The sequence below is a fragment of the Drosophila obscura genome, unplaced genomic scaffold (genome assembly GCF_018151105.1).
Source record: "Drosophila obscura isolate BZ-5 IFL unplaced genomic scaffold, ASM1815110v1 contig_36, whole genome shotgun sequence".
NCBI lineage: Eukaryota > Metazoa > Arthropoda > Insecta > Diptera > Drosophilidae > Drosophila > Drosophila obscura.
Genome location: NW_024542824.1, coordinates 1,515,229 through 1,541,542, shown reverse-complemented (window position 1 = coordinate 1,541,542; position 26,314 = coordinate 1,515,229). Strand labels below are relative to the sequence as shown.

The following is a 26,314-nucleotide window of genomic DNA, read 5'->3' as shown; positions in this document are numbered from 1 at the left end:
CTCTGAAATTAGAACCTGTGGTTCTAATATATGGAATCATTTTTTATTGTCAACACAGTTTTGGCTCTTTGGTTGTAAAAAAAATAAACTAAATTTGTGTTGGTTGATAACTGAAAGACAAAATAAAAATTTAAAAATTAAATTTATTTTATGAATTTTAATGTGTTTAAATAACTATATTAATTTAAAAATAAAAACTGTTTTGTATTAAAATAAAGCTTGCATAATGTGGTTTTATTGTTTTCTGTCCAAAAAAAATGTCCAGAATTTAGAAATTTTCAGATATTAGAAACAGCCCAGGGAATCAACATGGATCAGCTGTTTCATGGGAAGTGCTGGAAAACGCATCGCGCTGACTGAGTTGTAAATTTTCTTTGCCAAATAATAGCAATGATTGGACTTGGACGACTTCAAGGACTATATTAGCAACATGGAAATTCAGCAGACGTCCCCCAGCCTGGCCGTATCGGATACGAATAGCACCTGCGAGTACCTGGATGCAGAAGGCGAGCCGGATCCCAGCGACGTCGACAGCAACTTTTATGAGGAGGCGGATCACAATCAAGAGGCTGAGCAACAAAAACATAGTATTATCTCTGAGCTACGCGATGGACTGGAGCATAGCACTACCAGCGCCATTAGCCCGGAGCCAGAAAAGTCGAAGGGACTGGCCGCCTCGGTGGAATCCCTAGCCCTCAGCACCTCCACCAGCGCCAAGACGGAAGATAGCAGCAGCAGCGTCGCCTTGGACGACGATCAACACGACTATCAACACGACAGCGTGTGGCGCGGACAGAATAAGCACATCTTTATACTCAGCGAGGCGGGCAAGCCGATTTTCTCGCTCCACGGCAACGAGGACAAGCTGGTCACCCTCTTTGGGGTCATTCAGGCCCTGGTCAGCTTCGTGCAGCTCGGACAGGATGCCATCACGTCCATACATGCGGGCGGCATCAAGTTTGCCTTCATGCAGCGTAGCTCCCTCATACTGGTGGCCGCAACGCGCACCAACATGAGTGTCCAGCAGTTGCATCTGCAGCTGGGGTGAGCTATTCAATGGACCTGAAGAGAACTGCACAACTGATGGATGTTCTAATTTATCTTCTAGGGATGTCTACAATCAGATACTATCCATACTGACCTACTCACACATGACGAAGATATTCGAGAAGCGCAAGAACTTTGATCTCCGTCGTCTGCTCTCCGGGAGCGAGCGGCTGTTCTTCAATCTGCTGGCCAACGACAGCAGCAGTGCTCGAGGTGAGGCGCGATCCATATAGGAGCCAGTGATTTAATATTACCTCTCTCTATTTCGTTTGCAGTATCCAACAACATCTTCACATTTTTGACGAACTCCATTCGCGTCTTCCCCCTGTCGACGACAGTTCGCTCGCAGATCACAAGCGCCATACAGAGCAACTGCTCGAAGATAAAAAATCTGGTGTTTGCCGTGCTGATAGCCAACAACAAGCTGATTGCTCTGGTGCGCATGAAGAAGTACTCGATTCATCCGGCTGATCTGCGTTTGATTTTCAATCTGGTCGAGTGCTCCGAGTCCTTCAAAAGCTCCGAGAACTGGTCACCCATCTGCCTGCCCAAGTTCGACATGAACGGATACCTGCATGCCCATGTCTCGTATCTGGCGGACGACTGCCAGGCGTGCTTGCTGCTGCTTTCAGTGGATCGGGATGCCTTCTTTACGCTGGCCGAGGCCAAGGCTAAGATAACCGAAAAGCTGCGGCGCAGCCACTGCTTGGAGGCGATCAACGAGGAGCTTACAGCAGCCATTCAATGCGAAACTGTATCAGCAGGTCTTGGGCATTCCCGAGCTGCGACACTTCCTGTACAAGCCCAAGACGACGGCCCAGCTGCTGTGTCCCATGCTCCGACATCCGTACAAATCGCTGCAGGAGCTGGAGCGCCTTGAGGCGATTTACTGCGGTCTGCTGCATCGCATCCACAACAGCTCCCGGCCGCTGAAGCTTATCTACGAGGTGAAAGAGCGAGAAGTAGTGCTGGCCTGGGCGACGGGTACGTACGAGCTATACGCAGTCTTCGAGCCGGTAGTTGACAAGGCTACGGTGATCAAGTACGTGGACAAGCTGATAAAATGGATCGAGAAAGAGTACGATGTGTACTTTATAAGGAGCCATGCCACATTCTGATCAACCTTAACCACCACACATCTAAACGAGTTTGCCGAGCATGTGGCGAGCATTTGGAATGCTAAACAGTAGTGACACGCGAATTGTGAGATACAGATATATATTTTTTATATTTAAACAAACTTCCGCTGCCGCTTAATTGTTAATGTGTCAAGTCGGACGATGTAGTTGCGTTTCAGTTTTGACGGCGTTTATTTAACTTAACCATGTATACCATTAATACGCATGTACATTTGTAATTTAAGTAAATTCTAAAAAATTAATTCAATGTTTTCCATTCATTAACTTTGAAATTTGCAAATTACACATATGCATGTAAATTTGGGGGCTCTAGCGATGCTCCAGTTAAGATATGAACGAACACTCGGGATCGGTGATCCGAATCTACTACAAAGTTATCGTAGGAGAATCGGCTTTTTAAGTCTTTAAAATTTAAAGTTTAAATCGGGGGTCGGCATACAGACTCACACATTTTTTTGGTGCGTTTGTGTGCGAAAACAACAGACACGAAGTCAAATACGTTACTTATTTCTCTGCCGCTGCGAAAGCCGAAGAATTGTGCATAGGGCACAAGAATGCTTCTCTGCCGCTGAGGCAAGCGGGCAAAATAACGAAACCACACGAAGTCTTTACGCTTCTACGTGTGACGACTGCGCTGCTCGAAATTTGTTCCTATGCACAGTGCCTACGACGCTGCCGACCTCTGCTTTAAATGCGTTAAATCACTAACCATATGGTATACAGTACAAAAAATATGAATGCAGTTTTCCCAAATTGATAACAGAAACTAGCAACTAAGATGGTTTTGATGCGTGTGGGCAGCCGTGTGATGGCACTGGGACAGAAACTGGACGAGAAATTTGTGCTGCCCGAGCGTTTCAAAGACACTTGCCGAGGAATGGGGGAAATACTGGAGCGGCCACGGTGCCTGACTACTCGTAGGTGACCATCGGCGTGGTTAAGGAGACATATACCAAGCCAAAGAAGGCTACGGCACTGGAATTCTGTGCTTTTACACTAGAGCGTGCCATAAACCAAAAGAAGCTGCGCTTTCTCTCGCTAGGCATCTGCACGCTGGTCTGGATGGATCTTTTTGACGAGGACGACTGCACATATCCAGCCATCTGCTTATTATTGAGGTATACTTTGACTTTTTACCTGTGTGTCGTACATAAACTTACCTGCTAATGCGCCCATACCAATTCAAATACTTGTGTATAAAAGTTGTATAATGATCTGAATTTTTAATACTTGTATAAAATCTGTTGTAAATACTCACTTCTTGTAAGGCATACGTGTTCCGTATTGTACTTTTTGTCTATCAATAAGTGTGGAAATGTAACCAGCTCATATACAACTGGTATGCAGCTTTTGTCATCTTTAAAGGACTAATACATACATATAAAAAGGACTGAATTCCACTAAAAACTTGTAAACGCGAACGGATTGTATGGATTATTACAATTTAAACTTAACATTATTTTGAATTACATAAAATAACATAATTAATTTTGTCGGAAATGCAACAGTTGCCTGCGTATCGTTTTCACCACGACGATCTTGTATATATAAAGTGTCATTTAGATGTTTACGCGCGTGGTGTGGTACATATTTAAAGTATAAAATATATGCCATAATGGCTTAGTTTATTTAAAACTGACTTTCTTCATGTGTGGTGGTTTTTGTTGTTACGTTTTCGCTTTCGCCGTTTGTTTTTTCGTGTGATATGCTCGTGATAACTGATTTTATTACTACAGAACTGGTGCTCGTCTCTGTCGTGTTGCTGTTTCGAAGAAAATGATAAGAAGCATTTATTATTGTTATTTATGTGTCCTTCTTCGAGAGAACACACCTCTTTGATGCCAAGTCCATTAAATTGGGTATGTTAATGTCGGGAATGTCCTTCATGTTCACGGTAGTAATGGCTTGGTTCGTTTGCGTGCTAAGCACAGATAATCGACCTACGTTTGGAAAATTATATACATTGAATTAATAATATGTATGCATAGTGAAAGATTATTAAAAGTCGTTCAAAAACATTACATAGGGCATGCAAAACCACTTAAAATTGTGTCAAGATTGTAGAAATAAATAGTGGGCAGCTTTAAAATGACAAAATTGGACTGGATTATATGTCGGTTGTACAATTACTGTCGCATATCTAAAATCAAAGGGTAGATAAAAAGGTAAACATTCGGCTTATTTAAATAAAAACGAAAAAAGGCCACACTGATCTGGACAATGAACAAAAAATTGCAGAAATAATATAAATTGTATGGTTATTGTTACAAGAGAACAGACAAAAGCGGTGTTATGTTAAATCACTAAGAAGTGGTTTACTCACCAACAGTTTCCTCTGTAGTAGTAGAACACAATGTGGTGGTTGTTGTATTTAAATGGTCGCGCACAGAGTCGACAGTGATGTCACCTATAGAGCTTGTGATAGTCTCATTGGCACGGTTGGGTGAGTTGCTATTGCTAATGCCGTTAGTAAGGTAGAGACTACTTCTATCAGCGTTCAGCTCTAGCGGCTTAGCGCGTAGCGTAGCCACGGGTGGTTGTGTGTCTGTGGCAGTATTTTCGATTTCTTTATTTGCCTCGGCATCTTTATCGCTTTCATCGCCTTCATTCGCCAGCGAAGTGGTCTCGTTGTCCTCACTCTGTAAAGGTTCAACCTCCACTATGCCTGTGGGTTGCACCACTTTAAATGTAGAGAGCGCTATACGCTGCAGTTCCGAAGAGGACATCATGTACAGAGCTTCTCCGCCATTGGTAAAGCACAGCGAAGAAATGCCGCTATGAAATGATAATAAATAATGTATAAGTCGGGTTTGAACTAAAATTATGTCAATTTCCACCTACTTAATATCTTCACGCCGTACGGCAGCAGCATTGAGTTGTCTCTTTAGCTCAGGGACTGATAAAACCATAATATCTCCCATGTTAGTTAGACAAATCAGCGCCATCTCATGATACAAATCACCACGACCAGCGACTGACGTAGCGCTCACATTTCCAACGCCGTCGCCTTCGCCATGGGAACGTACGGATTTTGTCGGACTGCCGGAATGAAGGCTTTGCAATAGTTCCGGCGATACGCGACAGCTAAATGATCCAAAGTGAATGCGACGTATGCGAGCCCCCTCGTTCGCCGTTAACTTGTACTTATTTATTGGTTTCAATTGCGGTAGCGAGAACACTTTGAATTGCTCTTCGGAGGCGATAAGTAGGCGATGAGGCGGCGAACCGTTTTCTCCAGCATTAAATTGATCGACAGGGCTACCTGTCTGATCAAAAATCGATATTCCCACTACAGGAGCACGATGCTTCAACTGAATCTCTTTGGCAAGCTGTGCAGAAATACGGCGAGATGCCTGCGGTGGTGCATTTCCACTGGCGGGTGGTACTGTGGTTGCGGCGGTCTGGGCTGGTGGCAAATGTAAGAGGAACACCGAAACGGTACTAGCGTTTGTAGCTGACCATAAAGTAGGCGATGTTATGTTGACTACAAAAAATATTACATTAATATCAAAAAGTACATTGATATTTTTATTAAGAATTCTCACCATTGGTGACATAGGTTTTAGCAAACAGTAGACATCGCACCATGGATCCCAAGCCGTCGTCGGTGCAACGTGCCTCTATTTGCCTCTCAACAGGCCGAGCTTCCAACTACAAGGAATTATTCATTTAATTGTTTTGTAATTAGTTTTGTTCATATACATATAGAAGTAAAACTTACCGTAGTGGGAACCTGGTTGGTTGGATTGTTTCGTGTAGATCGACCCTTTCGGAGCTTTCGAAATGACTCTCGCAATGATTTCTTGAAAGACTTGCGACGGGACAGTTGCTCGCCAGCTCCAGTTAGGTCATTTGGATTTAATGTGCAACGATGGAAAACAGGAACAAAGTTCTTGAAATCAAACAATACTAATCCATGTGCTGTTCCTCCGGACACAAGTCCCCAATTAGCCTCCAGAGCCATGCAAGTGATGCTTGCCGGTGGAAGAACCTGAAGTACTCCCGTTATGTTAACCCCATTTTCGGTCAACGGGACTGCGTTGTCCTCTAACAAATTAGGGCGCACGTTTAGCTGATCGTGTCCCTTCCATACGAAACCATCGCGGTCGCTGACCAAGTTCATAGAGTTATACTTTAAAGAACTTTGATCTTCGGTAGCAGTATCGAAATCTGCTATAATAATTTGGCCGGCGGTACCACCCACAATAAGCTGGCCCATCTTGGGGCAAAATGCTATCTTTTTAACGGCCAATCGGGGGTCATCAGAGTAAGGATCAAACAAACCTGCCTTACGAAATGGTGGTTCCCCTTCGTCAAGTTGTTCTGCACTTATGTCTGCAGGTCCATCATCCCGGTATTCGTGCTCGTTCCCAAAAATACTTGCCGTTTTAAAATTGTATATAGGTTTAAGCAAGACTCCAGTACAATCCCAGAACTTTACCGAGCCATCCTCGTGACCAGTTAAAAGTATTTCGTATTCCTTCACCATTTCGTCTTCATCAGATTCAACTGAATCGTCGGGCAACACACCACCAGTGATGGACCAGTCAATACTGCTGTAGTCGATATCTTGTTCATCTCCCGCTCGTAAAATACGTTCGTACACTCCCTGGGTGACTTGAGAAGCAAGATAGTTACATGTAACAGCTGACGCATGCACTGAATGAAGGTAGGGAGCCTTGATTGCCAAAATATTAGGGTCGGTCAGGTCGTATGCACACAGCTCCTCTTCTAGCAACACAATCAGTACTTCAACGCAATCACTCCCTTTCTTGTACGTAACAAAAAAGTCTATAACCTTAGATGTAAAGTCCAGACATAATTTGTGTCCATCGCTGACATGTACTGAAACACAATTATGATCCCCATACGCCGAACGTGGCATGCCTCCAGAAAAAACGATCACATCGTTGGTGCTAGAAATATGAAATAACAAAACATCTAATTTTTTTAAAATGATCAATTTACTTACCCTCTCTTTCCTGCGTAAAGGCGATTAATGCTCTTGCAAGGATCGGGTCCATATGGTACATAGTTTACATTTTTTGGCGGTTCTCCATTATCTATGCTCCACGTTGCAAACGAACCGTCCGCATGATACCAGCTGAATTCGGTTCCAGTAGTATTAACAGAAAGCCCTACGCTTTGTCCGTGTCCCGGTGCAATGTATGCGCGCTCTACGGCAGATGTGTCCATATCCCATAGTACGCATAAGCCACGATTGTAGGCAATTAGGAGTTTATTCAATGCGTTTGGAAGCTGGCGAATAGACTCAATTGCACCTGGATTGAGCTTGTAGGTCGGGGGCACTTGCTCAAGAACGACATCGTGATAGATGACTGGTTCTCGTATTGTGAAAGAGTTTAAATCGAGCTGATAGATATTGCCGCCCTCCGTTCCTATCCACAGTAAATCTTTATTAAGAGAACAGCAGAGCGATGAGACCTTCTTAAGTTTTCCGTCAAAGGGTAGTGTTTTGATTGGTACCAGTGTAGTTCCCACTGGTTCCCACAGGATTAGCTGATTAGCAGCTGTCAACGAAAGTATGCGGCCAGTGCCGTAAACCCACTCTAGCAACTGAACATTTAGCTCCGCTGCGGAATTATTGACCAACGTATGCTGGGCATATAACTCCACTCCGGGTTGACCAAATACTTTAATGGCACCTGTTTGTGTGCCAATCGCCATGAGTTTCGCAACAGGATCGTAGGCCAGAGCGGAAGGTTTGTGAGGAAACCCATGCTGCGCAGTCTAAACATATAGGAACAATAAAAATATGTTAATAATTATAAATAAATATCTAGAAATTTCCACCGAGACCAAAATATTAAATGTCTATAGAAACACATTGCCATCTAATTCTGTCGCCATATTATAGTCTAGATTTGTTGAACGACAACTAATTCACACAAATGACATATAATTTCATTAACTTTTACCACAGATCTAATATAACCGTTAACTCTTTTTGAGTACGGGTATAAAAAACTTCTGTAAAATTTAATATTTTTATATATGTACGATACTTTTGCGGAACTGCGTCAATATGTTCTATTTGAATATGTTTTGGTAAAGTTTTTATGTTCATAACTAACAAATCACACAACAATTTTCTACCAAAGCTACGTCCTTAACAAAAGTTCTCTCTTTTAACCTTACCAACAGCTCAGTTCAGATTAAACTATATATATATATATTTGAATATAACTCGCTTTAAAAAACACCAACGATGTTTTTAGCTCAACTCAGGCATTGTTTCTGGACAAAGCGGGAAGAAGACTGAGCTATAGCCACAGTAAAACTCGAATAGTGGCAGAGTGTGATAATGAAGAAATACATATATGTATTTAAAGTTGAAAAAGAACAAACTGTTTCACCCGCAGACCGTGAAGAACTTTGCTTTTCGACACATTATTTCATGAGAGAAGTGACAGCGTAGGCATCCAAGCATCTCAAAAAGTTCAGTGCTCTGCAGCCGTGCAACCCAAACGAAGCATTGTTTACATGCAACATGTATTCTTTTGTTACACGATGTATGCCCTTTTTGATGAAGTAGAATACTTGATCTACCCATATAGTAAATGATTGTATTACAAAACTAGAAATTCTGCAGCTAGTTTTAAAAACTTGAACAAACGACGGTACAATATAATGAACCAGATACAGGTGCAGTATTTCCTTTTCTCTGGGATCTGATGTATGTTGTTGGAAATCTTATCATTGGAAGATACCACGCCTATCTGCACAAACAATAAATACGCTCGATATTTTGCTTTGTATAGGTATGTACCTACAAAGGTAGGTATGTAGGTATATGGTACTTCTGAGGGCAGCAGCAGCACATACAACAAACAAAGTTAATCTTATCAACTACTGCCTTCGTGGTACCGACTGGTGACTATATTTGCTATGAGTGTACTATGTGTACATTTTTATTCTTTGGGCTTGGTCGATTCATTACTAATTTTAGCTCGCCAAAGGATTCCGCTGCCTAAACTTTTTTATATATTATTTTAAAATATTTTTATGTTAATATTGACTTTAGCGTTTTGATGCATTTTAAAGAGAGTTTTCATTTATGTATACAGGTAGAACAGAAAAATTATCTATCGTAAATATTATTATTTAGCCAAATCTAAATACATCTATGTATCTATGTATGTTGTATATATTTTTGTCAACAAACATCGAGACAGAATTGTGAATGATATTATTGGGATATTGTTGGAAGAACTTGATGACAACGACGATGGTTGCACGTGTATTTATATTTCAACCTTCTTTTTATATAAAAGTAGCTCAACAACAGGTAAAAGTGCTTGCAAAGCATTAATCAAAAATGGTGCAATTCGCTTGACCCACTTATCGAGGTCCGATTCAGACAAGGCTTTGCTTTCCTAATGATTCATTAAATTCGACTGTCATACGTCATAAAACATTACGTACAGTACTTACAAAGAACTTTATTAAGCGGCACAATAAGTTCTAAAAAAATATTTTTACATACATACGCCGTATAGCAGGCACATTTTTAATGAAATATGATGACCCAACAATTGAATAAGTCAATTGACACACCCTTGAAGCGAAATAGTGTCCGATTTATGTATTTTAAGGTGATACACTAAAAAATCAGCTCCACTTTGACAATTTTTTAACAATAACCTTGGGCTTTTAGGTCTACCATACTTGTAACTGTTCAATGAAACTACATATCACGAAATGCTGATAAAAACTTAGCAATGGTATAAAGCTGTCTAAGAGGTGTGAGTAAGACTTTTTAGGACGGTAAAGAAAATGGAAACTACTGATATCTTTGTCTAGGAAAAGGCCAAACTGTCATGTGTATGTATACGTACCTTACGATATGCAAAAAGATCCTTCTGCAAGCGTTGTCGTTCTGCTGTCGGCTGTTGCCCCTTTCCTCGAATAAACTTTAACATTGTTGCACGTCTGTTATTTGAAGTAACACAATAACTATTTTTGCACTATTTATGGATTTAAAAACACTGAAATTATATCAAAATAATATATTGATTACATCTAAAATTAATAATAATTAGATATTGATTCTGGCCGTACTAGTACTAAAATCATACTATAGTAATTTTTGGATGGGAGTGTTGCTTTTTCAAAATACATACAAATTTTAATAAGTAATCGTTGTGCTAGAAAAAACACTATGAACTGAAGCGAGAACTTGATTTACAAGACTTGTTAAACAAGTTGGGCCGAGATTTTACATAGATGAATGTCTGGAAATCGTTTGTGGGCGAGTGAAGCTTTGGCAAAGTTTGTGTGTATGTACAACAGTTACATGTGTATGTATTTGCCATTGCTTTGTATGTTCAACGATCAATGAAGCCAAATATAAGTAAAAAGGTTGGTAAACATATGAATATGAGTCATTCTTTTAAATAAACTGTAAAATTGTCTCAACTATTAGGCGACTGGCACTGGCGTCTTGCCCGCAGCTCTATCTGGAAATGTATTGTTTTGGTGCGTTACTGGTTTATGAAGTTAATGAACTGGCTATGCTACGTTGAACATAATCGTAAAAGAAGACATGGCCTATGGTCGCCAGCGACAGTTGAATAGTTAACGGATCAGCACTGTTCAATTTCCTAAATATAACCTTGTGTGACCAATACAACCGGTTTACTTTAACAGAACAGAAGCGGAGTGATGACCCAATTTCATATTTGTTTTAATCTGCCATTTTACGCCGGCAGAAATTATTTTTTAATTCATCTACACAATGCACGTAAGATCTGTTGAATGTATCAAACGAACATAGAAGAGAAGACACTAACTGCATGACGATTAATTTTGCTGGCCGAGCGTTATACTCCCTTACAGTATTAGATTAATTATCTATTTAACACTGGATTAACACTAAAATGAAAGAGTTTATGTGTGTTGGCAAGCAACATCACAAAATTATAACACTCTCTGCAAGGGTATAACAACAACACTGACAATGAAAGAGACGGCATAGGTATACTCATGTGTGCTTGTGTGTGCGTGTGGCTGACTCACTGCAGGCGAACATCTGTATGTATATATGATGTGTTTATGTACACTAGACATCAAAATATGTTTACTAGGTTTGCATTGCATTTAATTGGGTTCACAATTTGTTTAATGTTTTTGTCAATGCATAACGTTTTTATTCGCTACCACAAAAGTATTTGCAGTTGTTCAGTTAAGAGGCGGCGGCTTGGGAAGGAAATGCTTTATTTGTTGTCCCTTCCACACACGTACACACAACTCTATATGCAACGTTTATGTATCACTAGATATGTATGTAAGCAATACCGAAAAATTACCGAAAACACATAAAACTGCACTTTTTATCTCTCAAGCGTTGGCTTTGCACCTTTACAGTACACCTTTCCTAATTATTCGGTGGGTGGGTGGCTGAATTCTGCTGCGAACAAACAACAAACGCGACCGATCATGACGACATTTTTAGCAGTGTGACCGCAGATGTAACAATAAAAATATACCATCTGAACTAGAGGTGGAGAAACATCGATGGAAACATCGATGCATCGATGTTTTTAAATTTTTTGGAAACATCAATGTTTTATGGCGACTTTCGATGTTTTTGCAAGGTAAGTAAAGTGAGGGAAGCGTAGAAGGTGTGTAAAAATATATTTATAAATTAAGCGAGTCCACAACGTTTTTCAGCAAGGCTGGACAGATCATATCGGACCGTCGCTCCAGACTTAAAGTTGATGTCGTAGATAAACTTATGTATCAATAGGAACCAAACCATTTTCTGTTACACTTATAGGCCGTTTCACTGGGCGCCAGCTCTTGCGCTCCGCGCGTTTTCTGGTGGGCCCAGGGGGCGGCGTGCTGACGCGGAACGTTGCTTTTTGGTTTTTCAAGCGCAACTACACCACTAATAACACAAGTAGAACAAGCAGAGAGGTGTACAAGCAATAGAACTGATTGTATTATACATGAAATTTTCTGACCCCCGAGCCATAGACACGGGCAACGGTGGATGGAACCCCACAACACAATGATGGCTATAATTAGACATTTCGTCTTCCGACGCTGCAATCTGTTGTTTAAATTGGTACTTCTGTACAACACCTAACAATTGCGCACGCTTCCAAGTAAACGCCTTCTGCTCATCGCAGCCGACGGCGCGCGCCCGGTAGGCTATTATAGAACAAGTTTTGTATTCTGATCTCATTGAATTTGTTTTTTTTTTGCTTCTACAAATATTATTTATTTTTTTATAAAATGAACAAAATCTTTTCAATTAAATCAATTGAATTTAAAAAAAAAATTTCATTTACAGCAAAAAAAAATTTGTTTCTATATTTTAAAACATTGAAAAACATCGATGTCCACGAACATCGATGTTTCTCTCACCTCTAATCTGAACCCACAGAAATATACCTTCTCATTTTCAAAATATACCGTAACATACTGATGAATATGAAGTAGCATTAAATACCAAAATACGGTCACCCTGATGTATTTATTTATATGTATGTGATATTAATTTTTCACCGATAAATCGATAACTACAGTTGATAACTTGCGCCATTTTTTTGTTTAGGATTGTGTAGTGCCAGTGTTTGGACCAAAATATTCGTTAGAAGGCTCACTTTGGGCTTCGGTCTTCTCCAAATGAGCTATTAACTCATCCAAACAATCCAGGGATTCGTCCTGGTTGGCATGCGCGTGGGACTGCACATCATCCGAATGCTGGCCACAGCTTTGTTGCTGATCTGCTCTGCTGTAATTCCCATATAATTCGCGAAACGTTGTGCGGGTCAAATTAAACTCTCGCATTCCGAAACTCATTTTCGGGCCATTTTCGTCCGGCACGTCGCGACGCGCCGCCTTGCGTTCATCGTGCTCCATTTGCTGGACAGAGGTGCGCTTTCCACCTGGTGCAAGTGCGGAACTGTTTTGGGAGGACCAAGCGCTGGAGGCTGACTTACGGGAACGTTTGATGATTTGCCGGCACTTGTTGGTGATTCCACCCACAATTTCGGATACCAGGGCAGTTCCGCCCAGAAAGTACCCGAGTGCCATTAGGAGAAACATCCCCTCCGTGTCCGCTGTGGTCAGTTGGCGCTCCTCCTGGAAGATTTCTCGCAGGGAGCTGGACGAACTGGCCTGCAGCAAGCGACCTGAGGTAGAACGCTGCATGACCCAGCTTACTTCATTGTTGATTTTGCTTATAAGTCCGCTCTGCTGGGCCAGCAAAATCATAGAGTCGATTTTTCGCTTGTACACGGATTCTCGGGGAAAAAGAAAACCAATTTGGAAGAGAGCGAAACACTCTTCGCTCAGATGAAGTGCCGATCGCCGGGATATATTTCTGTGATGAAAAATCAATGTAAAAATCGTTGACCCAAAGAAAAAGTTCTTAGTTCTTACTCATCCGAGAAATTGGATTGGACCAGGTATTCAAGCTGTGCTTTTGATCCAAGGAATGCGTAATTCCAAAAGAAACTTTGGGTGACATTTCCGATTCCTTCTTCCAGACTCCCGACGAACTCCATTTTCCTGTAAAGCCGTGACGTGGGAATGTGTGTAGAATTTTGGAACCATGTCTCCCAACCTCCATTGTCTATTCATAAAAAACTGTGAAAGATGTGCACTCTGTTACGGACTGACGCTACTCACCCAGCGTGCCAACACGAAAGAAGAGCCCAAGCAAATCTAGGACAGAGTCAACCGTATCTGGAAATGCTGGCAGCGTCACAAATGCTATGATCGATCCGGTATAGCAAGATGTAATGATTATCGTGAAGAGCCAATAGGCGCTGATAAGTATTCGTGTGGAGTTCTTCTGCGTATTGCTCCACGAGTATTTTCCGGTGAAGGTAAAAGCATTTGTGAACATACCAAACACATACCAAAACATATTTTCCACCTCTCCCCAGTTTCCCAGCAAATGACTCAGCGTCAAGCGGTCGGTGAATACAATCGGAACGATGGCCCCTAAGTACACGCAAATAAGAGCCACCCAAACTGGCCACTGGAACGGGCCCATGATAGCCCTATACTTTGGCAGCGCCTTGGACGCCAGGGTTATGAAAGCAGCACAATCGCGCGAGTGTCCCACCGACATGTCCGTCTCCCGCAGACGCTCCTCGGTCACATAAATACCGGACATTCCAATGTCCACTGTCCTTTGGACAATCTCTGCCTGGATGTTGTCAATGATGCTGCCAGTATCGGGCGCTCTAGGAGCCTCTGAGATATCCACCGAGAAGTTCAGACGCTTCGAAATCATTTTCAACAACCGCAACTCCATGCCGTCCCATTTCAGCTGCGTCATGCCCGAAGAGTCCAAAGTACGTATGCGAAATATGAAGGGCGGCTGATTGGCAGCCGACACTTGAAATCGATGGCCTGCAAAGCCAGCTTGGAATTTTGGAGGAAAGAGATTAATGTGAGGCCGCGATAGAGCGCCTTTTATCCAGCTAGTGAGCACTACGGGTGTATTCGAGCCGAGACCATCTGAGTACAGCTTGTGGGTGTATAATACGTACGGACGCTCCTACGACAGAGGTAAGTGAATCTTCAAGAAATGCATAGCTACAATCTCTTGTACTCACACGCAATGGGTCGGCCATCAGCGACTCTCCAATAACCAGTAAATTCACAATATTTGAAGACAGCTCCGATGACAGAAAGTCACGGAGCTTCCACTGCGTTGACCGTGAGACGAGCACCACGCGGCTTTCTGTCTGAGGCCCCAGAATCTTACGTGCCATCAGCGGGTCCGAAAGAAACAGAATGTAGCTCTTGCAATTGCTGTCGATATGACTTGTAAAGTGTCGATTTTCGGCCTCATAGCGGGAATTAATTTCGCCATGGTAAAACGTAATAGGAATGGTCTGCAAATGTCGATAATTTCGATTTCACAGTGGTTTGGCACTTGACAATTTGGCACTTGACAATTTTTTCGAACTAACCTTGAATAGAGTCTCCAACACCAGTCCATCCGATTTTTCCACAAAAGCATCGTAATATATAACCGGTGGACACTTTTCTAAGTACTCCTGAGCTATCTTGTTGACAAGCGACCACAAGGGAGTTGGTCTGATCAAATCTATACAAATTTATGTTAAATTTGTTGGCCAGCAGCTCTCCGCGTGGCTTTGGGTTTCCGTGAAAAGTGGGATCGACGCGACGCGGAAGGCGCATTTGATTCGATTTTCCGCCTCCACAATTTCCCAGTCCATAGATTTCTTCGTTTAAACCATAACGATTGATAAGTCGCCTGCTAACACACGCACGAGGGAAAACGACTTGATTTAATGCATCTATCTCAGCCCATTGGCTAGTGAACAGTGCCAGCACTATCCACATTGTCCACATGATGGCTACGTTTAAACGAAGACTTGTTTGAAATGTGTTCGGAGTGCCACATCCTGCTCCTTTTATATCTGCTCGAATAGCCCCTCGCAGTGTTGCACGCTAGGGGTCATCACCTCATCAAATTACACACATTTTTTGTTATTGTGACCGCCATGAGTTTCAATTGTTGCACCTGCGGCAGAGTTCCGCCTTCTGCTTATCGGCAAAAGTCGATAATTCATATTTTCGATTCTCAAAGTGGTTAATTATGATTTAAATATTTATCTTTATTATAGACATGCAACGTACTTTCATACATAGGTGTAGCTTTTTACAATCATTAGCACAAAATACTTAATTCACTCGTTTTGTCAAAAATATTCTTACATTGCGCCCGGCTACGAAATGTTTACTATTTTGTTTACGTCTTTGTATTATATATATTCGTTTGTTTGATAGCAATCCTAATCGCTTATCAATTTCGTTTTAATTATTGCATTTAAAATCCCCTTAATACTTTCGCATATTTATACCTTACGTGATTGTCTTACATTCGATTGGCTTGCACGTCGATTCAGTTAACTGATTTGCATGAAGAACGCGGCTAAGTATTGGCAATCATTCGTCTTATCTATGTATAGTCGTTCCCAGTCCTCGCTTTATACATTTGCTGATTGACTTCTTGCAGTCAATGCTCCAATAGGAATCGTACTCTTTATCCATTACCAAGACTAACAATTCAAAAGGATGTGCATGCTACACAGAATGCTACTGGTATACAACTTAAATAATATTTTATATTCTTAGCATGCTGATATGCTATATCTCCTTTGCTCTGCGTGTACACTAAAAGTCTGATACTGCCACTACTGCTCTTGGTTGTGGTACTAAATACTTAGGAATAGTAGAATGTAGTGAATGCTTGTTTTGTTTAAATCATTATCGATAAAATTCGAAAGGAAATGGGTACAAATATGTGTGATTAATAATGAGGAATAATCAAATTATTTGACAATAGTTTGACAAAAACACTCTTAATAGAAAGACAAAAACATTGCGATATTCTTGAAGAGAGGCTAGAACAGGATATGATTTCGAAGAGGCTTGTGCACATCTAATAATACATAAATTCAGCTGTAAATATTTATCACAAGTTAAATGAAAATACATTAGCCTAACCACTACGTGCCATGCTTTCTGGCTTCCTGGGCTGGTAGTTCCTCAAGCGCCATTTGAGTACTTGTGCGTTGTGAAAAGGACTCGATGGGCTGCCAAGCACGCACAAATTATTAATATTAGTCCTTATTAGTCTACAGTTTCTAATTTCTAATTTTTTTACATGTACCATGTTGAAGGGTCCTGCTGGGTTTGCGTTTGCGTGTGCAACTACATGACGCATAAGTAGAAATCTATAGGAATATACAGACTATATATAGCATGTACCAAGTATGTATGTAAGAGGGAATAAATAATTTGTAGTTACATGCTCCAAAAATAATTAACTATGATCGCTGTTGTCGTTTAAAAAATTAGCTAAAGTATTAACGTAAATGAAAACATTTCAACGAGTGAATTTCGTATTTTGGGCTACCCTTGTCGTGGCCTCGAAAATTCGGCGTCTTAGATAGCTACTTGTGCCTTCTGTTCCTCCAGCCTGCTGTGTTGATGATAAACGAAGTCTTACGCCGCCGCTGGTTCCTCAACATTCTCATTATCGATGCGCGATGATCGGATGCCCGACTTACCAGTCCAAGGGTAGATGTCGGGGCAGGGCTGACAAGTCTTCATGTAGCGAACGCCAGACTTATGCCATAGATTGCAAACTTTCGGGTTGTTGCAGCGCTTCGGCCGGTCCTTAGATAATTTGAAAAATATATTTAAAGATTTGTCAACGGAGGGTGGTTGCAGAAGAGTCTTACCGAATAATCGCACTGGAATGGTTGGAAAGAGTTAATGCGTGATATGGGTGTTGGATCCCGCACCCATTGCAGAGCCTGCCAGTTGGTTAGGATCCACACATCGGGCATGGCGTTAATGGCGTCGAGGAATTTAATGAAGCCTTCTTTATGGTGGGGCTGCGTAAACCAGGCCGCATGGTAGAACAGTCCGAAAGGTGCTCTATGGGTATACATGTATTAAGTTCACGTCTGGCTCTATTTTACTAGATTTACCTGTTTGTGGTGTAGTGCCGCTCGAAGTTCTTCATAATCATTTTTGTGACACCCTCCGCATCACTGGGATTTGAGCAAGCGTCGCCCATCGAACAACGTCCTCCGTTCAAGTCCTGCCACATGACCATGGGTACTTGCCACACACCTGGGTATGAGCGGGTTGGGCAGGGTGGAATCATGCAATCGTGGAATATCTTGTAGTCCAGAGTGTATGGCCAGGAAGGGGGTCGGTTTTCATAGACCGGCATGGATGAGTCGTACGTGAAGTTTGAGTCATACAACATTTTATACATTTTGTTGCCGCCGACCGAGAGGAAAGGCGCCCTCATGCCCCTAACATCCGACAACTTGACGCCACCATACGCCGCAAGAATCTCCCGTTGGCCAGCTATTTCACGCGTCCACTTTTTCTGCGAGAACTGCTCGCCAAAGCTGTGACTGTGGATATAAATTGTTGGTTAGGATAGTTACTACCACTTCTGGCCATGTTCTTGTTAGCTTAGCGTTGTGTTAAGTGAGTCTGAATCGTTGGAATGGAATTTTGTGCGGTTTGGCGATTTCTCAAAACTATAGAAACATATTTTACTAGCTTCGCCCTTGGTGCAGTGCTGACTCTTCCGTTTTCTCTGTTGTGTGCTGTGTGTTGTGTAAGAAGAGATGTCGAACAAGGATGTCGACTACTTACGAAACTGTATGGGAGGCCATTTCATGTCCATCGGCGTAGAGATTTTGCACCTGGCTGTAATCAGTCCATTCGTGGGAGACGTAGAATGTGGCTGTGATGGGGCACCCGTTGGGATTGACGCGCCCCTTCTCAAACAGGTCCGTGTACAATTGCTTATTCAAATCATTCACGGAATCATCGAAAGTCAAAAGAACAATTTGTGGTATGCTTTCAGCGGGAAGCTCGGCTAGTATTCGCGAAACGAAAATGCACGGTAATGGGATGAAAAAATGTAGAGCAATAAGATAGACTTTCATTCTCGTAACCGGAAATGGAAAATAAAGATAAGCAGGTAGGAAAAAGATGCAGAGACTTGATGCAGTGGCCATTGTGGATGTTGATTTTTCGAGGAGAGCGCCAAACTGAGCGGTAAACGCAACTTACGAAACAGTGTGCGAGGCCATTTCATGTCCATCAGAGTACAGATCTTGTACCATGCCATAGTCCGTCCACTCGTGGGACAGGTAAAAGGTGGCACGCCAAGGACACCCATTGGGGTTCTTGCGAGTCTTGTTATTGAAAAGCTCCTCGTAGATATCAATGTTAATGGGGTTGATTGCATCGTCAAACGTAATCAACACAATTTGTGGTGTCTCCGTTACACTTAGGCCCCCTACACGTTATTGGCAATGCATTCGTTATTTCGCACGAGAACTAGCCCTGCTCGATACTGGTCATTCACTCAACTAAATTCCCACTTACCAGGTATATCCCGGCCTCCACAATAACAGTCTGGGAGGAGGCACACATCTTTGCGGCACTTGGCAGCAGTCTTGTCGGGTGTGGGCTGTGGATATATGGGGTCCGGTCGTGTTGGTGGATATCTATATATATCTACAAATTCTTGAGCCTTTGAGACAATTGTTCCAGACGGCTTAAGCGTGGGACGTGTTCGTCTGCAATGATATAAATATAATTACATAAAAAGTTCGCCTATTTCTCATTCCTTAAAGCGATACTCACGGTGGATGCGTTCCTCGGTTGGCTGTGGGGACAACGTCCCGATCCTGATTAGCATAAATGGCGCCGCCCCGGTTCCTATTGTTGTTTCTAAGTACAATTCGATGAAATGCGATTTTATTGAAGGATACGTTTATAAAGTTGTGCGCAATAAAGCGTTGCTCTACTCAGATAGATTTTTCAATTACTTAGCTACTAGTTCGTGCTACACAAATAGGCAAGAGATACCAGTACATGTGAATGCATTCGATTAGTTTTAACCTACTATGTACATATACATATGTATATACAAATATATAGCTATATGTATATCTACATACATATATACATTTTGATGGAGGTTAGTGTCTATTTGAAGATGTGTTTCATTTGTTTATCCAAGACCGAGAATCCAGCACCAACAGAACCCCAAAAAAGTGAAATTTATAAGAATTTATCGGCCAATTATTCGACATTATTATATAGTGAGAACCAAAAAGTTTTTTACTTGTATACTTATGTGTCACGTGTTGGGGGCTTGGGAATTCAATCTAGGCTGAGGAAAGACGAGTTTGTGAGCGACCGCAGGTATATAATAATAAGGATTTTGATCATTTTCTTTGGATGCTAACATTTTCGTAGCATATTATACTTTGTTGCTAGCCTCTCCAAGCCCTTTGAGAAGGGCGCAATGGGCACCGAAATCTATGTGCTGCGTGCCTATTAAGTTGAGGACAACTTAAATCTTTACTTGCGACACTAGGCGACACCCAAGTCCGTACTAAATAAAAGCTCGGTAAAATATGCGGATTGAAACTTGTACTGGTATTTTCTGTTTGTGTCGGATAGTGGCTGCGGAAATTTTTGTCATAGTTCTGCAATTAACACTAGACAACAATTGTTCAACATTGTTCAACATTGTTCAATTATGTTCAATTAGCGATGTTTTTCAAACTTCTTTGTTCTCACTTTTGTTGTGATAAGAAATCACATTTTAATTCTCCAATTTTATTTATTTAATTTTCAACGAAAAATAAAAAACTGTAAACAACTCAAGGGATTTACGATTTTAAACCGGCCACCACCTGTTCCTGCCGTGATCAGTAACTGTTTCTTCAATACGTACACCGTCTTAGATATTGATAATATTGATATTGTTTTCTTTGTTGCACCATTTTACACAGCAGCTAAAATTTAGTAGGTACTTATACGAGTATATTGTTTCATTGCACTAGGTCAGCGAGAAAGTTTAAGTGAAGTGGACTGGATTACTGTGATCATATGTACATACATAATACATACATATGTACAAACGTTTTTTGTTTTTTGTTTTTGTTTATTATGTATTTGTGGTTTAGCTAAGAGATACTAGTACTGTGGTCACAGACTAAGTAGAAAGCCAACATTCAACATCAACCAAGTACGGATAGCTATAGAGTATTAGAGGTGGGTAAATGTGGGGTAATGAGAGACTAGAGAAAGCTATAGAACAGTACAACGGTACAACAGTTCAGTGTTGTCCGGTACAGTACAGTGTAAGGGACTATACTATGGTTGGTTGGTGTTCAAAAACGAAATTACGGTGAATTCTAATAGAGAGAATAGAGAGCGATATAGGTAGTAGAGAGATGACTTGATATTCGACTGAACTTAGAAGCAATCGATACGATTATCTATACCTTGAGGGGATTTCGTTGCATTTGGCGCTCAATGTGCTATCAGAGCATTTCACTGACGCTGCGGCGGCATTGTTGTTGTTGCTGTTGTGATTGCTGTTCAGATGTTGGTGCTGGTTCTTATTGTTGGGAGCAAATCCAATTTGGAACTTAATAGCTTTACCAGCCGCTGGCTGCATTTGCTGCTGATAGGTAGAGGAGCCTGAGAGAGACCCTGAGCTGGACGATTGGGCGGCAGCAGCGGCAATCGATGATCTTATGACATTGTTAACCCTCGAAGCGCGCGCAGTTGGCGGTGCAAACATGGAGGAGGGTGTAGCAGTGGCAGTGGCGGTGGCGGTAGAGGTAGAGGTAGCAGTTGTTGGGGTGGTGGGAGCTCTAATAGTACTAACATCTGGAGTGGTGCTCAGGGTGTATCTGACTGTTGGAGAGGTGGGATCAGTGCTCAAGATGCTATAAGTGGAGGAGGAATAGGAGTATGCTTTGGATAGGCTTGCTGTTGGTCTAGACGGGGTGGTGGGAAGCGGAGTAGGCGTAGTGGTGGGACGGAGCGTAGTCGTAGTGGTGATCGTAGTGCGACTCGTGGGGACATAGAGCTGCTTGATTTCATCGACGGCTGCCTTTATTTCTGGGAGCGAATATTCATCAACAAATTGGGAGGAGCCACTCTCATCGCTGTTGCTATTGCTGTCGCTGCCGGCGAGGAATTGCTTCAGTTGCTCGAGCACGTTCACAGGACGGAACTTTTGGATCCGCCCATTGCCGGTAGTTAGGTACCCAGCATTCTGGAGACTTTCCGCTAAGGTGCTTTCCGCCGTTTGCTGGCGATATTTGTTTGAGTAGAGAAACTTCACAGTGGGACGGTCTGTTATGGCTACCACGTGCTCTGTGGAGCTGGATGCAGATGCGGTTCCCATTTCCTCTATACTATTTTGCTGCCTAGCGTCTGGTGGCTGCTGCCCAATCAACGCCTCGGCTCGTGGCCCATCCGATATGCTTGCCTCATTCTCAATTGGTTTGCGTTTAAGTAACTTAACGTTCACCGCTTGCGCGGAAAACGGCTTTGCTGGTACGTTTTGAGAGTCGAAATGGATTGAATCCTTGGCCTGTAAGGCAGCCTTATACGACTCGTACTTTTCATGAGGCTTCACTGTGGGTTCGACAGATGACGGCCGCTGATTGGCGGCTATTCGGGAGCGTGGGGACTTGCGTTTTGGATACTGATTGGCCTCGTAGCTGCTGGGTAACCTGAACTTAGGGGCATAGGTCGTGGGCTCGTCCACGCTCTCCGATAAGCTCTCAAGTGTTGCGACTGTGTAGCGAGAGCGGCCGCGAGGAGCCTGGGAAACTCGAATGGGCGACGAGGCCACTATCGCCGATATAGTCGATGGAATAGTGTTCGTCGTTTGTGTTGGAGGTGGTGCCTCGGTGGTACTGGTGGTGGTGGTGGTGGTGGTGCTACGCAGCATACTTTGTGCCGGTCGATGGGGACTGAAAGTGCTTAAGATGGCGTCGCTGACGCTAAAGTTTCGAGCATTACCCGTGGCCATTGTGGCAAGCACATCCTGACTGGTGTTCCTAGGGTACATCCCCGAAAGAAAGAGATTCTTTGGCGGTTTCTGTGTGGTCTGTAGGAAAGGCGGTGAAGCTGGCGAATTTGTGTAACGCGGTCTGGCTGTCGTCCGCAGCATGGTGTTTGGATGCTGACGCTCCTCCTGCAACAGGTTCTCAAGACTCTTGTATGGGGAAACAAAACGCATTGCTGGGTTGGCCGTAACGCGGTTCAGGGAGTCCTTGAACAGGTTTGCGCGAGCCGTGAAACTTTGTCCCGGCGATATGTACCGCTCTGTGCTTGGCGCCCCCTGAGCTTTCGGCGTAGTCGTCGTTCTTAAGGTGCTGCTCGATTCCACACTATCGGTCCAGCTATCAGCTGTTACAGCGGATGTGGCTGTCGTGGTTGTCGCCTTGGTATATGGTTCAATGGTTGGTCGTCCATTGCGCCAAATACGAAGTGGCGGCGCATATGTTGTGGGCACAATATCCGACTCGCTGGGTTTCGTAGATTTACTTGTACTTGGTGGCAGACTCTCCTTCCGATCAGATAGCGCCTCGGAGACATTCGGACCTTCTTTTTGGGTGATGTCCTCAGCACGAAGACTAAACCCGTGCGATCCACCTTGTAGGCTATATTGAAGCGCTTTTCTAGGCATTGTGCCTGGTGTGGTGCTTGAGGTATCCATTAGCTCAATCGATGATACTGATACGAGGGGCTCGCCTGCAGGAGACCTGAAGCTCTGTGGTTCTACATCGGAGGTGATGTAGGTCTGGATGCGCTTACTGGGCTGCTGTGGCGTGGTCGAACGTGGCTCATTTGGATACCCTCTTTCCACGCCCCTATATGGAATTTTCTTGTGCAGCTGATTGTGGGCCGTCTTCACGGGCTTGTCTGGAACCGAGTGCAGCAGATTACCGCGCGGACTTGTGCCGTATGCGGCGGCATTAATGAAATCTAGAAACCTGGGCGAAGTGCTGGTCTCGAAGGATCGGCTACTGGGTGCCTCGGCCGTCTGCACATGGACGTTCTGACTCTCATCGAAGACAGTCTCCGCATGTTCCAGTTGACTGCTGGGACCGTCCTCCACCAGAGTCCATTGCGTGGTTGAGGGTTGGGTAACTGAGGGATACGTTTGTGCTGGGACATGGACTTCGGGTAGGCTTTGGGGTTGGGAGTGGGTCTGGTTCTGGTTCTGGTTCTGAATCTGAGCTGGATGATAATTATTTGATTTGCCTCGAGTGTGGCTGTCGGTGACAAAGCTGACCAGCGACTTGGCTAGGCTTTGGAGCTTTGATTTGAGAAAGGGATTGGAACTATATGTCGAAGGATGGTTTGGGGGGGGTATTGTTGTGCTGGTCGTTGGTGGCTGTGTAGTGTTTGTGGCTGTCTTTGATTTGTTTATAGCATGTTGCTTATAGATTTTATTTGCATGCGCTTTCGAGCTGTTGAAGAGACGTGTTTTTGAATAAGTAATCACATAAGTTAGTAACTTAGTTGCTAAGCGTTCTGTTATTCGAAACCCTAGTAGTCCTATCCTTTTGGTTCTCAGTTTTCAGTTTTCAGAATTCAGAATTCAGATATGAAGGAAGGGTTTGCTCATTCTCGACTGGGGCTGTCAAATGTAATGGATTCAAATTATAAATTCATGCTCATGCGTACTGATATATCGCGTATGACACGTATCGGTTATCTTATGAAATAGTCATGCAATGAATATGAGAGAGGATTTTTTTTTACTTAATCACATTGAAACAGAAAGATAGGAAGAACAGAGAACAGAGAGACACAGTGGTATGGTAGCTATTCTCGAACAGCCAGCAGCAGGGTCAATTACCTGATTACCTAATTGCCTAATCAACATGACAATCTAACCCGAAGCGATATCGGAGAGTGTGTAGTCTGTGTATAATGTGAGCCGATTTTACAAGCCTTCGCGTGTGATGACTGATGACTATGAGAACTTACAAACTATTCCCTTAGAAGCGAACTAAAACTGCAGATGGGAAAACCGAGAAAAACGGCGAGAACAGTCTGCTAATTTGACTTTGTCGCTCTCAAACATTGAATGAATTGAATGCAGGCCCAAATACTAACGCAATGGGACTACCGAAATACCTTTGGGGTTTTGCTGTTGTTATTAATGTTGTTGTCGTGGAGGGTGGTGTTGTAGTTGTAGTTGTAGTTGATGTGGTTCTTGTTGTACTGGTGGTTTTTGATGTTGTTGTGGGCTGTGTAGTCTTCCTTTGTGTGTGACCCACGACATTTGCGATCAAATCATAATCATCTCTGGTGTCTATGCCCGAATTCGTATCCGGGCGGGTCTTCGCCTGCATCAAAGTGCCCTCGCTCAGATCATAGTCCTCTGGCGAATTGGGCGTGGTAATCGTATCATAGTAGTGGCGCACATCGGGACGTGTGGGGGGTGTGGCGGGTGTCATCGTGGATGTTCGCCGCGCATCCAGTCTTTGGATGGCCACCTGGTCTGGCCTGTTCCGGTAGATAAATGTATTGTGGTTGTGTGTGTAATCGGTTTGGCAAGAGTCTGATCTTCGAAATGTGTAAATTTTGATGGCTTCTGTGTTTGAGTTTGTGTTGGAGAGTGTGCAATTTTTCTAGGCCATAATTCTAACGGTGGTGGGGCTGGGGCTAGACTTGGGAACTAGAAATAACTCCCCTCCCTGCCAGTGCAGCTAAGGTGAAATTCTCTACACTTCTGACTGTTTCTGTGTGGGGGGAACGGTTTCCGTCGAGAGGCTCCCAGACTGAGTTCATGAGCGATTTTAGGGGTTGCATGGTGCAGTGTGACTTACCTTTGGGGCGAACGCGTTGGCTGATCGTACACATTATCCTGCTCGATCTAAGAACAGTCAGTTTTGGATGATATTATCTGGGTGTATCTTATATGAGTTGCCCCTACCTGTGCGTTAATATCCTCATTGTAGTCCGTGCTGTAGGTCAACGTCGGTTGGTTGCTGAATAGCGGCTTCTGCGGAGGGGTCGGTGTGGCCGATAGCTCCAATGGGCGGTATGTTGATTGAGTCTGCTGGTGGCGCACAGCAGGTTGTTGGTATTGCTGCTGCTGCTGTTGCTGTTGCTGCTGCTGTTGCTGCTGCTGCTGTTGCTGATGGTCTTGCTGTTGTTGTTGATACTCAATGTCCCTATATAAATCGATATCGTCGTCGTAAACAGAATAATATGATGAATCATAGGGATTTGGTAGGGCCTGTTCCTGCTGCTGGTGTTGTGGCGATTGCGATTGCGGCTGCGCTTGTTGGAATGGTGTTGGCTGTAGCTGTTGTTGCTGCTGCTGTTGCTGCCGCGATAGTTGGTAGCCGCCCCCGTGATTAAATATGGATGCATTGTAGTAGTTACGATTGGATTCTAGCTGTGGCGTTGGGGCTTGTGGCGTGGGCTGTACAAAGATATTAGCGTTGGGTGTTGGCGCCCCCCCCAGCGATGACGGTGAAGATGACTCAACTCTGTACACGTTGTTGAAGTTTTTGTTGGAGATGTGTTGGTGAAGTGGGTGGCGCAGATTATTTACATTGGCCAAAATGCACAAGTGGAATCAAACATGGGCATACAAGTATAATTTAATATGTAGAGGAAATGATTGTATTTATATATGCATGTACGACACACATGCATACGCAAAACGGGGGAGAGAAATGTAAAACGAGATCAAAAAGTAGTTCAATTTATGATAAACATTATAATGA

General features: G+C 43.1%; 4 protein-coding genes and 1 pseudogene across 18 annotated transcripts in view; 2 read left to right on the top strand and 3 right to left on the bottom strand.

Annotated features, from left to right (window-relative positions):
* Positions 1-317: 317 nt before the first annotated feature.
* Positions 318-2,447, top strand: LOC111074082 (vacuolar fusion protein MON1 homolog A). The gene is given in 4 exon segments (XM_022366719.2): positions 318-1,044; positions 1,109-1,260; positions 1,323-1,774; positions 1,776-2,447. Coding segments are annotated over 4 exon segments (1,608 nt in total). The 5' UTR covers positions 318-430; the 3' UTR covers positions 2,166-2,447.
* A 281-nt stretch (positions 2,448-2,728) lies between these two features.
* On the top strand, positions 2,729-4,208 carry LOC111074102 (annotated as a pseudogene).
* Positions 3,384-11,673, bottom strand: LOC111074100 (lethal(2) giant larvae protein). Of its 2 annotated transcripts, none has more exons than XM_022366743.2 (9): positions 11,516-11,673; positions 10,046-10,195; positions 7,159-7,937; positions 5,908-7,102; positions 5,732-5,837; positions 5,028-5,670; positions 4,510-4,961; positions 4,018-4,126; positions 3,384-3,948 (listed from the first exon to the last, which is right to left on the bottom strand). In XM_022366743.2, the coding sequence occupies exons 2-9, from the start codon at positions 10,127-10,129 to the stop codon at positions 3,816-3,818; spliced, it is 3,501 nt and encodes a 1,166-aa protein (XP_022222435.1). In that variant the 5' UTR covers positions 10,130-10,195; positions 11,516-11,673; the 3' UTR covers positions 3,384-3,815. The 2 variants fall into 2 exon arrangements, 1 of the variants encoding a protein (XP_022222435.1); XR_002607777.2 differs by lacking the exon at positions 3,384-3,948 and adding an exon at positions 4,209-4,326 and having other exon boundaries at positions 4,035-4,126.
* Positions 11,674-12,673: 1,000 nt separating this feature from the next.
* LOC111081385 (ionotropic receptor 21a) lies at positions 12,674-15,557 on the bottom strand. Its single transcript, XM_022377437.2, is given in 6 exon segments — positions 12,674-13,539; positions 13,599-13,791; positions 13,848-14,727; positions 14,786-15,067; positions 15,146-15,256; positions 15,258-15,557. Coding segments are annotated over 6 exon segments (2,535 nt in total). The 5' UTR covers positions 15,552-15,557; the 3' UTR covers positions 12,674-12,764.
* A 245-nt stretch (positions 15,558-15,802) lies between these two features.
* The window catches only part of LOC111074128 (mucin-5AC), a 39,936-nt gene continuing 29,424 nt past the window's right edge, over positions 15,803-26,314 (bottom strand). For 3 of the 14 annotated variants that reach the window (XM_022366774.2, XM_022366775.2, XM_022366781.2), the window contains 10 exons: positions 25,513-25,753; positions 25,406-25,452; positions 24,711-25,082; positions 21,044-24,037; positions 19,389-19,475; positions 19,128-19,321; positions 18,810-19,038; positions 17,702-18,139; positions 17,450-17,648; positions 15,803-17,384 (listed from right to left, as the gene is read on the bottom strand). In XM_022366774.2, coding sequence (XP_022222466.2) covers positions 17,211-17,384; positions 17,450-17,648; positions 17,702-18,139; positions 18,810-19,038; positions 19,128-19,321; positions 19,389-19,475; positions 21,044-24,037; positions 24,711-25,082; positions 25,406-25,452; positions 25,513-25,753 — 4,975 coding nt within the window. In that variant the 3' untranslated portion in view covers positions 15,803-17,210. Of the gene's footprint in view, positions 17,385-17,449; positions 17,649-17,701; positions 18,140-18,386; positions 18,613-18,809; positions 19,039-19,127; positions 19,322-19,388; positions 19,476-21,043; positions 24,038-24,710; positions 25,083-25,405; positions 25,453-25,512; positions 26,075-26,314 lie in introns of all 14 variants that reach the window. The other 11 variants (XM_022366788.2, XM_022366789.2, XM_022366777.2 and 8 more) reach the window with 10 other exon arrangements.

What these genes read in the sequence shown, in the direction of transcription:
- LOC111074100 (XM_022366743.2), bottom strand. Translation starts at nt 10,129, where the DNA reads ATGTTAAAGTTTATTCGAGGAAAGGGGCAACAGCCGACAGCAGAACGA. An exon ending in ATCTTTTTGCATATCGTAAG is followed by an intron (nt 7,938 to 10,045) that starts GTACGTATACAT and finishes CTATATGTTTAG; the next exon opens with ACTGCGCAGCATGGGTTTCC. An exon ending in CTTTACGCAGGAAAGAGAGG is followed by an intron (nt 7,103 to 7,158) that starts GTAAGTAAATTG and finishes TCATATTTCTAG; the next exon opens with CACCAACGATGTGATCGTTT.